Genomic DNA, 11,698 nt, shown 5'->3' with positions numbered 1-11,698 from the left:
TAGCGTGGTAGGAAATTATGGTAAAGTACAAAGTTATATAGAAGAAATAATGAGGACAAACCCAATGGTAAAGATAGATGTGGATGTTATGTCTGATTCCCCCACTTACTTTTTCTAAAATGTATGTTTGTATTAAGGGTGTGAAGGATGGGTGGATTGCAAGTTGTAGTAGGGTAATAGGGCTAGATGGTTGTTTTTAAAAGGTATATGTTGAGTACAATTGTTAGCAGCTATGGGTAGGGATGCAAACAACCACATCTACCTTATTGCTTAGGTTGTGGTGGCAATAGAAAATAAGGAAACATGTAAGTGGTTTCTTGACCTCCTGATGGATGGCATTGAAATGATATTTGGTTATGGATTGAACCTCATATCAAACCAATACAAGGTATATAATCTTTTACTTAATCCTATTTTGTGTTATGTTTTATTCAAGGGATTACTAGAGGTTGTAAAAAAAAGGTTCCAGCAACAGAGCAAAGACAATGTGCTTGGCACATATATGCAAACTTTTAAAAAAAATCAAAGGTGAACACTAAAGGAATTTTTTTTGGGCTGTTCTTGGTAGTACTGTTGAGCCTAAATTTGAGGCATAAATGAATGAGATAAAAAAAATTGAACCTTTGGCTTATGAACACCTTATGGAAATGGATACTAAAAGTTGGAGCAGGGCATTCTTTGAAGTGGTCAGGGCTTTTGATTCTTATGTGAATGACATATTAGAAAGTTTCAACTCTGTTATTGATGCTGCTAGGAAGACACCACTTATCACCATGTTTGAAGAAATTCAAATTTATGCAATGGACAGGATGTATAAACAGTTAGTAAAGGGACTAATTTGGGGCAATTTAAACATATGCCCATCTATAAGATTACAAATATTAAAGTTAAAGAGACATCAAAGGTATGCTATTTCTTGTAATTTATAAGACTTGTTATTTACAAATATGCAAATAATAAAACTTGTTATTTAATGGACATATTTTGGGGAGTTGTACCTTCCTGTATACAACAATATGAGGTTAGGATTGAAAATGAAGGATATGTTATGGACCTTAACAACAGGACATGTAGATGTAGATCTTGGCAACTAGCAGCTATCCCATGTATGCATGAAGTGGAAGCCATTTCATACCTCGACAGGAATGTAGAGGATTATGTTGCTCCATGGTTTACTACAACCATGTTCTTAAGTTGTTACAACCATACGATTAATCTAATTAATGGTAGTTCCATATGGCCTGAGGTTCGCTACATGAAGCCAACCCCCCCCCCCCCCCCCCCCCGAAAAGAAAGTTACTAGGAAGGACAACCCTTCAAAGGAAAATGGATCAATTTGAGAGGGGAAGCAAGGGAAAAACAAAGCATACTATCTTAAAATTAGGTATGGTGATGAGATGCACCATTTGTAGAGAAATAGGGCACAACATATCAACATGTCATACAAGACTAGAAGATGTAACATCCACTTCAAGGACAAATAAGAAGAAAGCTAAAAATTGTAAAAAAGAGAAAGGTGTTACGCGTGTCAAACCCAACAAATAAAGGGGTACAAAATGACTCCAAAAACACTACTATTTTGCACTAAAAATGTAATACAAGGTAAGCAAGATCGATCCACAGAGACACATAACAAATGTTTATACCTTTTTGCGGAAGGTACAATAATGGTCACATAAATAGGGGGTTGGTATGCAATGATTTAAACAAGAGGATAAAGCAATAAGTAAATGATCAATTAAATGAATCAAATTCAGGATTTGTGAGAACTTCAACTCTATTCAAGACAATTTAACAATGTGATTCCAATGATGAAATGATATCTACTCAATTCCACCTAAGTTAGTACTTGAAAATGTTAACAAGCTCTAACACTTCCCATTCACCAAGTTGTCAAATTCAAATAAAGCTCTTTGAAAATAACCTAACCTTATAATTTAAGTCTAAACAAGCTCTTTGAAATCAAAAGGTTGCAATAAGATTTATGTGGATGTTCCTAACAACACCCAATACTCCTCATAAACTCGGGAGCGTAAGAGTATGTGAATAAGATTTACACTAAATTCATTCAATGGAAATCAATTCATTGTTTGTTACTTAGTTCAATTCACAAAACAATTACGAATTTTGCAACTAGATAACTTGAATAACCTAACCCTAATTCAAATGACCAATAAGAATCATAATTAGAATCAAACATTCAATTGAAACAAAATCAAATTCACTAGATAGAAAATTGAAAGCAAACATCAAGTCAAATGATTGAAATCACAACTAGAAGTCTAGACATAAAGTTGGAGAATCTAGGGTTCTAGCCACTCATGACTAGAACATGATCACAAATCTAGAAAATGAAATTAAAGTTCTTACAAAATGAACTCAAATGTTCCCAAGTGTTTTCAAGCAACAATTGCCTTTAAAATGCTCCCCAAAATCGCCTCTCGAACTCACAAAATCGACCCCAACTATTTTCCAATCTTGGTACTTTGGATCCGTTACTTCCTCCACTTCTTCGTTTTTTTACTTGAAATCCTTCATAGTAAGGCTTCAAACGATGACCATTTGCTTTAAAGATCTTCCCGGTTTTCTCACTTGTGATTTCTATTGCACCATGTTCAAAAACATTAGTAACAACAAATGGTCCCACCCAACGGGACCTTAATTTACCAGGAATCAATTTAAAACGAGAATGGTAGAGTAATACCTTTTGACCCTTTTCAAATACCTTGCGTGAAATCATGTTGTCATGGTATGCTTTTGTTCTTTCTTTGTAAAGAACTACATTCTCATATGCTTCATTGCAAATCTCCTCAAGCTCTTGAATTTCAAGCTTCCTTTTCTTTCCCGATTCACTTAGATCCATATTGAACTGCTTGACTGCCTAATAGGCTCTATGCTCCAACTCAACAGGTAATCGACATGGCTTCCCAAAAACAATACGGTATGGAGACATCCCAATTGGAGTTTTGAATGTTGTTCGATATGCCCACAAGGCATCATCAATACAAATACTCCAATCTTTCCTTGTTGTATTGATGGTTTTCTCCAAAATACCCTTGATTTGTCGATTGCTCACTTCTGCTTGTCTGTTTGTTTGTGGATGATATGTTGTGGAAACTTTATGAGTAACACCATATTTATTCAAAACACTCCCGAGCATACGATTGCAAATGTGTGTACCACGATCACTAATTAAGGCTTTTGGAGTACCAAATCTGGAAAAGATGTTAGCCTTCAAAAAATCTATCACAATTTTTGAATCGTTAGTACGGGTAGCTTTTGCTTCTATCCACTTAGAAAAATAATCCACAACCAGAAGAATATAAGTATGACCCGAAGATAATGGAAAAGGTCCCATGAAATCAATGCCTCAAACATCGAATATTTCACAAACTAAAATGGGATTAAGGGGCATTTGATTCTTTGAGCTTAAAGAACCCATCTTTTGACATTTATCACAACTTGCACAAAAACGTAAGAATCATGGAAAATACTAGGCCAGTAAAATCCACTATCTAATACTTTTCTTGTAGTTCTTTGAGGACTAAAATGCCCTCCACATGCATAAGAGTGACAAAATGCTAAGATAGAAGATACCTCATGTTGTTCCACACATCGTCTAATCATTTGATCAGCACAATGTTTCCACAAATATGGCTCATCCCAAACGTACCTCTTGGCTTCTTTCTTGATCTTATCTTTTTGCCATCGAGTCAAATCTGATGGAAATTGATTTGTGACAATGTAGTTCACAATATCGACATACCATGGGGCAACTTTTGCTAAAAATAGGTTCTCATCGGGAAATGCATCATGAATGGGAGTCGAGTCATCGAGAGAAACAATCCTACTAAGATGATCAGCTACAAGGTTTGACTTTCAGCTCTTATCCTTGATTTCAATATCAAACTCTTATAAAAGTAATACCCATCGAATGAGTCTAGGCTTTGAATCCTTTTTTGCAAGTAGATACCTAATAGTTGCATGATCAGAATAAACAATGACTTTAGAACCTAGCAAATATTGACGGAATTTATCTAAATCAAAGACAATAGATAGCAATTCTTTTTCAGTTTTTGAGTAGTTGGCTTGTGCACTATCAAGTGTTTTTGAGGCATATTAAATGACATTAAGAACTCGATATTTTCTTTTCCCTAACACTACACCAACTGCATGATTGCTGGCATCACACATGATTTCGAAAGGCAAACTCCAATCCGCTGATTGAAGTATTGGTGCTGATATTAACAACTTTTTCAACTGATCAAAAGCTTGCTTGAACTCTTTGGAAAATTCGAATTCTGCATCTTTTTGTAGGAGCTCACACATGGGACGAGATATTTTGGAAAAATCTTTGATGAATCTTCTATAAAATCTTGCATGACCAAGAAATGAGCGTACCTCACGGACACAAGTGGGATAAGGTAAAAATTTGATGACATCAATTTTTGCTTTGTCTACCTCTAACCCCTTAGAAGACACAACATGACCAAGTATGAGACCTTTATCAACCATAAATTGACATTTTTCATAATTCAAAACAAGGTTGGTCTCAATACATCTTTGCAAAATCTTTTTCAAATTGGCCAAACATTCATGAAAAGAATTACCATAAACTGTGAAATCGTCCATAAAAACTTCAATGATCTCTTCAACATACTCTGAAAAAATACTTACCATGCACCTTTGAAAAGTGGTAGGAGCATTGAAAAGTCCAAAAGGCATCCGCCTATATGAAAATGTTCCGAAAGGACATGTGAAAGTGGTTTTTTCTTGATCCTTGGGTGCAACGGGTATTTGATGAAAACCGAAATACCCATCCAAGCAACAATAGTGTGTTTTTACCGTAATCTTTCCAACATTTGATCAATGAAGGGAAGTGGGAAATGGTCTTTTCGAGTTGAGGAATTGAGTCTTCTATAGTCTATGTAAACTCTCCACCCGTTTTACACACGGGTGGGGACTAATTCACCTTGGTCATTCTTTGTAACAATAATACCTGTCTTCTTGGGTACAACTTGGAATGGACTTACCCACTTGCTATCCGATATAGGATAGATCATCCCTGCATTCAACAAATTTAAAATCTCTTTTTTCATAACCTCCATCATTGGAGGGTTCAAACGCCTTTGAGCTTCTCGGGAGGGCTTGTAATCTTCTCCCATAAGGATCTTGTGCTTGCAAAGTGAAGGATTTATCCCTTTGTTGTTGGCTATAGTCCACCCAATAGCTTCCTTATATTCCTTCAAGGTGGTGACAAGTTCTTCTTCTTCTTCTGTTGAATACTTTGTAGAGATGATCACTGGTAAGGTCTCTTTCTCTCCAAGATACGCATATTTGAGATGCTCGGGTAAAGTCTTGAGTTCTGATTCAGGTGCCTGCACAATAGATGGAACAAGTTTCTCATTAGGCATTGGTAATTTCAGCTTTGGAACATCAAACCTCATTCTCTTCTTTTGGTCTATGCAAGATACAACTTCCAAAATCTCTTCATCAATTTTGAATTGGTTGGAAAGTTTTTCCACTTCATCCTTTTGAAGATTCTTGTCTAAAATAATAGCTAACACATCAAGATTAGACAAATCAAAACACTCTTCAGTTAATGGTTCAATAACATCCACAAAATTCAAGGATGAAATATCACTTGGATATCTCATAGCATCATAGATGTTAAAATTTATCACTTACCCATCAAATTCCATGGACAATGTGTTGGATAAGGTGTCTAAGTCCATAACTATTTCTGGTCAGTACTTGACCCGACCCGGCATGGTCCATTTGGGTTGCATGGCACCATGCAATTGGATAGACTAAATGAGAGAAATAACACTTGGAGATTATTAATATATTATAAGTTCTAATATATTAATAATATTATTTAATTAGTTTGATCAAGAATTAATTTAGAATTAATTAAGTGATCAAAAGATAACTAATTAAGTATATGGGTTGATTATGTAAATCATTCATATCTTGTATAGTGGGCTAAGAGGCTCCATGGATTATCAAGTTGGGTTCCACCCATAGGATGCTCCATGGATGCTCCATGGGAGTTACAAACCCATGGGTCATGGAAATGAAGAGTCATGACACATTAGGGTTTACATGGTGTAACCCTAGATGTGTCAACACTATATAAGAATCCCATTCTCCACCAAAATGGGCTACACATATGAAACAAGAGGGCTATGCCGATTTCAAGAAGTGTGTATTCTCTCAAAAGTCTTTCCAAGAGCATTTGGTGTTGTGTGAAGCATTTGAGGCATCACACTTGGGGTGCTAGGCTCACAAGGTTTCAAGGAACATAAGCAACAACAAGGTAAGTTATTCTATCTTTCATTCAAGTTAAAAAAATGTTCCCCATGTATGCTAGATAGGAATATAACCTTGGAATTCAACTTTGCATGATAATTAGACAAACATAGATCCAAGGTTATTAGGGTTGCATGTACACTTAGGAAGTGTTAGAATGCTCAAAACCCATCAGTGGTATCAGAGCCTGGGCTTGTTTGTTTGTTATTTGTGCTTAAAAGTTGAAAAAAGTCGAAAAGCTTGCTGTCTGCCTGATGAACTTGCCGAGTCCATGGGGAGACTCGCCGAGTTCATTTGTATCTTCAACCTACTCGCCGAGTAGGTTCATGTACTCGGCGAGTAGGAGCCACAGAGTGCAGATTTTTGACTTTAGTTGCTGGAAATGGACTAAAACATTACCCTAAACTGTTTTTGTACTTGAAAACTGATTTTAGATGGAGTAATGTCTTTCCTAATCCATTTACAACAACTAGTTATCAAAGTTACAAAGTTTTAAGTGTAATTTTGATTCATGACAGTGTTCATGTTCATGTTCGTGATCTTATGATGTTTAGATGATCATAAGAATTATTTGTAACCTATGTGGTAGTTTAATTCTTGATCATAATGTGTTTTAATGGAGTCCATAACTTGTCCTCAAGTTATGGAAAACCAAAATTCAATTGAATTAAAACCATTAAAAGAACACAAAAGTTAGAAAAATGAAGAGTCTTCATTTTTATTACTCTATTAAACTCATAAGTTACAAGAAATGAAAAGTTTTGAAAGTTTACAAAACTTGCCCTCAATTTTTGGAACAAGTAAAGTCTTGATTAAAACTTTAGTTCCAACCCTTAGAATTTTAAAAGTTAAAATTCAACCCTTATACTTATAATATTATAAGTTAATAATATATATATATATATATATATATATATATATATATATATAAGATTAAAGTCGTCTTACCGCTAGTACGCCTCATTCACGAAGCCGGTCTATAAGGTGGGTATAAGGTTGTTGCCTATAAAATGGCAACTTAATGGGTGTCCACTCTCACCCACCGCTCGCTTGACTGGTGGAGGGTCGTTAGCCGAACAGGTAGGACAAGGACTTATAAATTCTCATTAAAAGTATGATGAATATTATAAAGTAACTAAATGTTTTATTAAATTCCCAATGTTAGTTACTTTAGGAAAAATGTGAATAAGGTGATAATCCATGAAATTACACTTTACACTTTGTTTAAGTCGTTGGTGGAGCGTGTGTGGTTAACCGGAACACTAACTTGGACTTAATAAGGTAGGTAAAGGGTGACTTAAGGTTTATTATAGTATCGGCGGAGCGTGTGTGGTTTACCGGCACATCGATTGAGTGATAAACTTTAAGGGTACCAAGTGATTTTCATGGTTACTTCACACCTCGTTTTGTGGTCCTAGGTATCCCAGTCACAAAACTTGGAGGGCACACTCGAGATTGAAACATGCCTTTGAAAAAGTTCATTGAATCTCAAAGAATCTAGGAATTTCTAAGAACCAATCAAAAACCTAATATTTAATATTTCGGTTTTCGTGGTGGAAATTGGTGAATCGTCATTCACCTACCTTTCAAATATGTTATAACTTGGATTACGGCATACCTCTTCTAAGTTATAATATATTGTGATTGGATCTTAGCCTTAATATTACATTTGGGTGTTTTATTAAGGACTCTCTTAATATCTAAACTAATCTTGTCCTCTTCCTTTAGATGTCTTCAAACAATGCTGCTTCTGGCTCTAATCCTAATGGCTCCTTTACCCTTATGAACTTGTGTGGGAAAGTCACTTTTGATGGATCCAACTTCAATGAGTGGATCAGACACATCAGGATGATTACCCGCTACGAGGACAAAGAAAATGTCCTTAACAAGGAGCTTAAGGAGATTGATGAGACCACTGCAACTCCCCAGGAGATCGCTGACTTTCAGGCACATGAAAGGGATGCTACCAAAGTGGCATGCATTATGATGGCCACGATGACAGCGGAACTCCAAAAGTCCTATGAGGATTTCTACCCTTATGAAATGCACCAAGATCTGATGGAAAGATACCATCAAAGTGCACGACAAGAGAGGTATGAAATCATCTGCTCCATGATAACAACCATGATGAAGGACGGGGAATCCGTCACAAGCCACATGAAGAAAATGCAAAGGTATGTGGATCGATTGCTGAAGCTTAATGTGAACTTCCCTGAGGAGCTTGCAATAGATATCATTTTGCACTCCTTACCATCGTGCTATGATCAATTCCGCATGACATATCACATGAATAAGGAAGATGTCACACTCAGCAAACTTCAAGGACTTCTCAAGACCGCTGAAACAGGTCTTAAGGGGAAGTCGGTTGTTAACACTCCTACTCCAAACTCCACTCCGGTTTTGGCAATTAGGAAAAGTCGAGGGAAGAAGAGAAATAGCTCTTCAAAGGGTACCAAGGCTCGGACCCTTGATGGCTCTTCTTCAAGTGGAACCAAGAAAGGTTTCGTCACTCCTTCTTCTGACCCAAAAGAGGCTGAATACTTCTATTGCCATGAAAAATCACATTGGAAGCGGAACTGCCCAAAATATCAGCAAGATGTGAAGGATGGGAAAGTTAAACCCAACCATGCAGGTATTTACACTATCATTTCTAATAACTCACCCCATTCTAAATCTTGGGTCCTTGATACCGGTTGTGGTATTCATATTTGTTGTGACTTGCAGGGACTAAGAAGAAGTGAGAATGTGGAGCAAGGAAGAATAAACTTAATCATGGGAAATAGGAAAGTTACATCTGTCACCAAGATTGGAGTTTATACTTTGTCGCTAAGTAGTGGGTTAAATTTAGATTTGAATAAATGTTGTTATTCACCAGAAATGGCAAGAAACATTATTTCCTTTCATGCATTGTACAAACAAGGGTTTACCTTTTCATTTAATAATGAAGTTGGTTCTATTGATGCTTTCTTTAATAATGTTCTTTATTTTAAAGCATTACCTTATGATGGTGTGTATGAAGCTGTGTCTGTTGTTGATAACTTAGGAAATAATGTGATGTGTATTGATTCTATTAACAACAATAACTTGGATAAAGCATCATTATGGCATTGTCGTCTTTGACATATAAGCAAGAAACGCATAGGCCAACTCCAAAAGGATGGAGTCTTGGAGTCGTTTGACCTAAAGTCAGATGATAGTTGCGAATCATGCTTACTTGGAAAAATGACAAAGTCACCCTTCACAGGCTCGTGTGAGAGGGGTGAAGGTTTGTTGGACCTTGTACACACGGATGTGTGTGGACCATTCTAACATGCCACAAGGGATGCTAATCGTTATTATTTGACTTTTACTGATGATTACAGTAGATATGGATATGTCTACTTGATCAAGCATAAGTCAGAGACTTTCGAAAGGTTTAAGGAATTTAAACAGGAAGTCGAGAATCAATTGGGCAGGAACATTAAGATGCTTCGATCCGATCGTGGTGGTGAGTATCTTAGTTTAGAGTTCCTTGACTATCTAAGGGAATGTGGGATTGTCTCACAATTGACACCTCCCAGGACACCACAGTTGAATGGTGTGGCTGAGAGGCGTAATCGAACCTTGTTGGATATGGTTCGCTCCATGATGAGTCGATCTTCGCTACCAATCTCATTTTGGGGGTATGCCTTAGAGACTGCCGCCCATATCCTTAATCTAGTCCTTACAAAGAAAGTTGCCAAAATTCCTCACAACATGTGGACTGGTAAAGTACCTAAACTAGACCACATCAAGATTTGGGGTTTCGAGGATTTCGTGAGACGCGAGACTCATGATAAGCTCGAACCTCGAAGCGAGAGGTGTATTTTCATCGGCTACCCACAACAATCCTTTGGTTACCTCTTCTACAGACCTAGTGAAAATGTGGTCTTTGTAGCTAGGAGGGCTTTCTTTAGAGAGAGAGTTCATAAGCCAAGGAAACAGTAGGAGGCAAGTTGATCTTGAAGAAATTCAAGAGTCAAGCGATGAAGGAACTTCAAACCCTAGCACTCAACTTGAGGAGGAAACTCCTGTTGAGCCAATTGACAAGTTTGTACCTCTGAGGCGGTCCACAAGGGTTAGGAATGCTCCTGAGCATTACTATGGATTCCATGTTACTGCAGAAGGTGATACACTTATCAATGATGAGACACTGATAGGTCTGGATGAACCTAACAGTTACGCGGAAGCCATGGCAGGCCCTGAGTCAGCCAATTGGAAAGAGGCAATGGACAGCGAAATACAGTCCATGTATGACAATCAAGTTTGGAACTTGGTTGAGAATGCACCAGGTCGTAATACAGTAGGGTGCAAATGGATCTTCAAGAAGAAGACCGACATGGATGGTAAAGTACACACTTATAAGGCTCGACTGGTTGCAAAGGGCTTCTCTCAAATTCCTGGAGTGAACTATGATGAGACCTTTTCTCCAGTAGCCAAGATTAAGTCTATTAGGGTTCTATTAGCCATAGCTGCATTTCATGACTATGAAATATGGCAAATGGATGTCAAAACCGCTTTCCTGAATGGAAAGTTGGCCGAAGATGCTTACATGAGTCAACCAGAAGGTTTTGTCAGCAACGAGTACCCTAATAGAGTGTGTAAGCTTGAGAAATCCATTTATGGATTGAAGCAAGCACCTCGCAGATGGAATCTTTGCTTTGATGAAAAGGTCAAGCAATTTGGCTTTTCTAGGAGTGAAGATGACTCTTGCGTGTATGTCAAGGCTAGTAGGAGTATAGTTAGCTTTTTGGTATTGTATGTGGATGACATACTACTCATAGGAAATGACATCCCAACTCTGCAGGAAGTTAAGTCCTGGCTTGGGAAGTGTTTCTCTATGAAGGACCTAGGAGAAGATGCCTATATTCTAGGGATAAGGATCTTGAGAGATCGGAGTAAAGACTAATTGGACATAGTCAGGTACCTACTTGGATAAGGTGCTGAAGAGATTTAGCATGCAAGACTCCAAGAAAGGAGAGTAACCAATCCAGAGTAACGCCAGATTGAGTAAGACACAAAGCCCTAGCACTGAGGCTGAGATAGCAGAAATGAGTCGAATACCTTATGCTTCGACTGTAGGATCGATCATGTATGCAATGACGTGTACTCGACCTGATGTAGCCTTTGCCCTGAGCATGGTTAGCAGGTATCAGGGGAACCCTGGCAAGGCACACTGGACTGTGGTAAAGAATATCCTCAAGTACCTACGGAGGACTAAGGACTGGGTCCTTACCCTCGGTGGGAGTGATGACTTGAGAGTTGTAGGGTATAGTGATGCTAGCTTCCAGACTGATAGGGATAATTTCCGCTCTCAGTCGGGCTGGGTCTTTACCCTAAACGGAGGAGCAATTTCTTGGAAGAGTTC

At 37.6% G+C, this 11,698-nt stretch overlaps 1 protein-coding gene across 1 annotated transcript; it reads right to left on the bottom strand.

The window, feature by feature from the left end:
* Positions 1-2,416: 2,416 nt before the first annotated feature.
* Positions 2,417-2,863, bottom strand: LOC111921663 (uncharacterized). The gene has a single exon (XM_023917244.1). It carries the CDS (start codon positions 2,861-2,863, stop codon positions 2,417-2,419), a length of 447 nt encoding a protein of 148 aa, XP_023773012.1.
* Between the last annotated feature and the right edge of the window lie 8,835 nt (positions 2,864-11,698).

This window comes from Lactuca sativa, chromosome 9, assembly GCF_002870075.4.
Source record: "Lactuca sativa cultivar Salinas chromosome 9, Lsat_Salinas_v11, whole genome shotgun sequence".
NCBI classification, from domain to species: domain Eukaryota; kingdom Viridiplantae; phylum Streptophyta; class Magnoliopsida; order Asterales; family Asteraceae; genus Lactuca; species Lactuca sativa.
The sequence above is the reverse complement of the archived record's forward strand: the minus strand, read 5'-3'. Positions and strand labels throughout refer to the sequence as shown.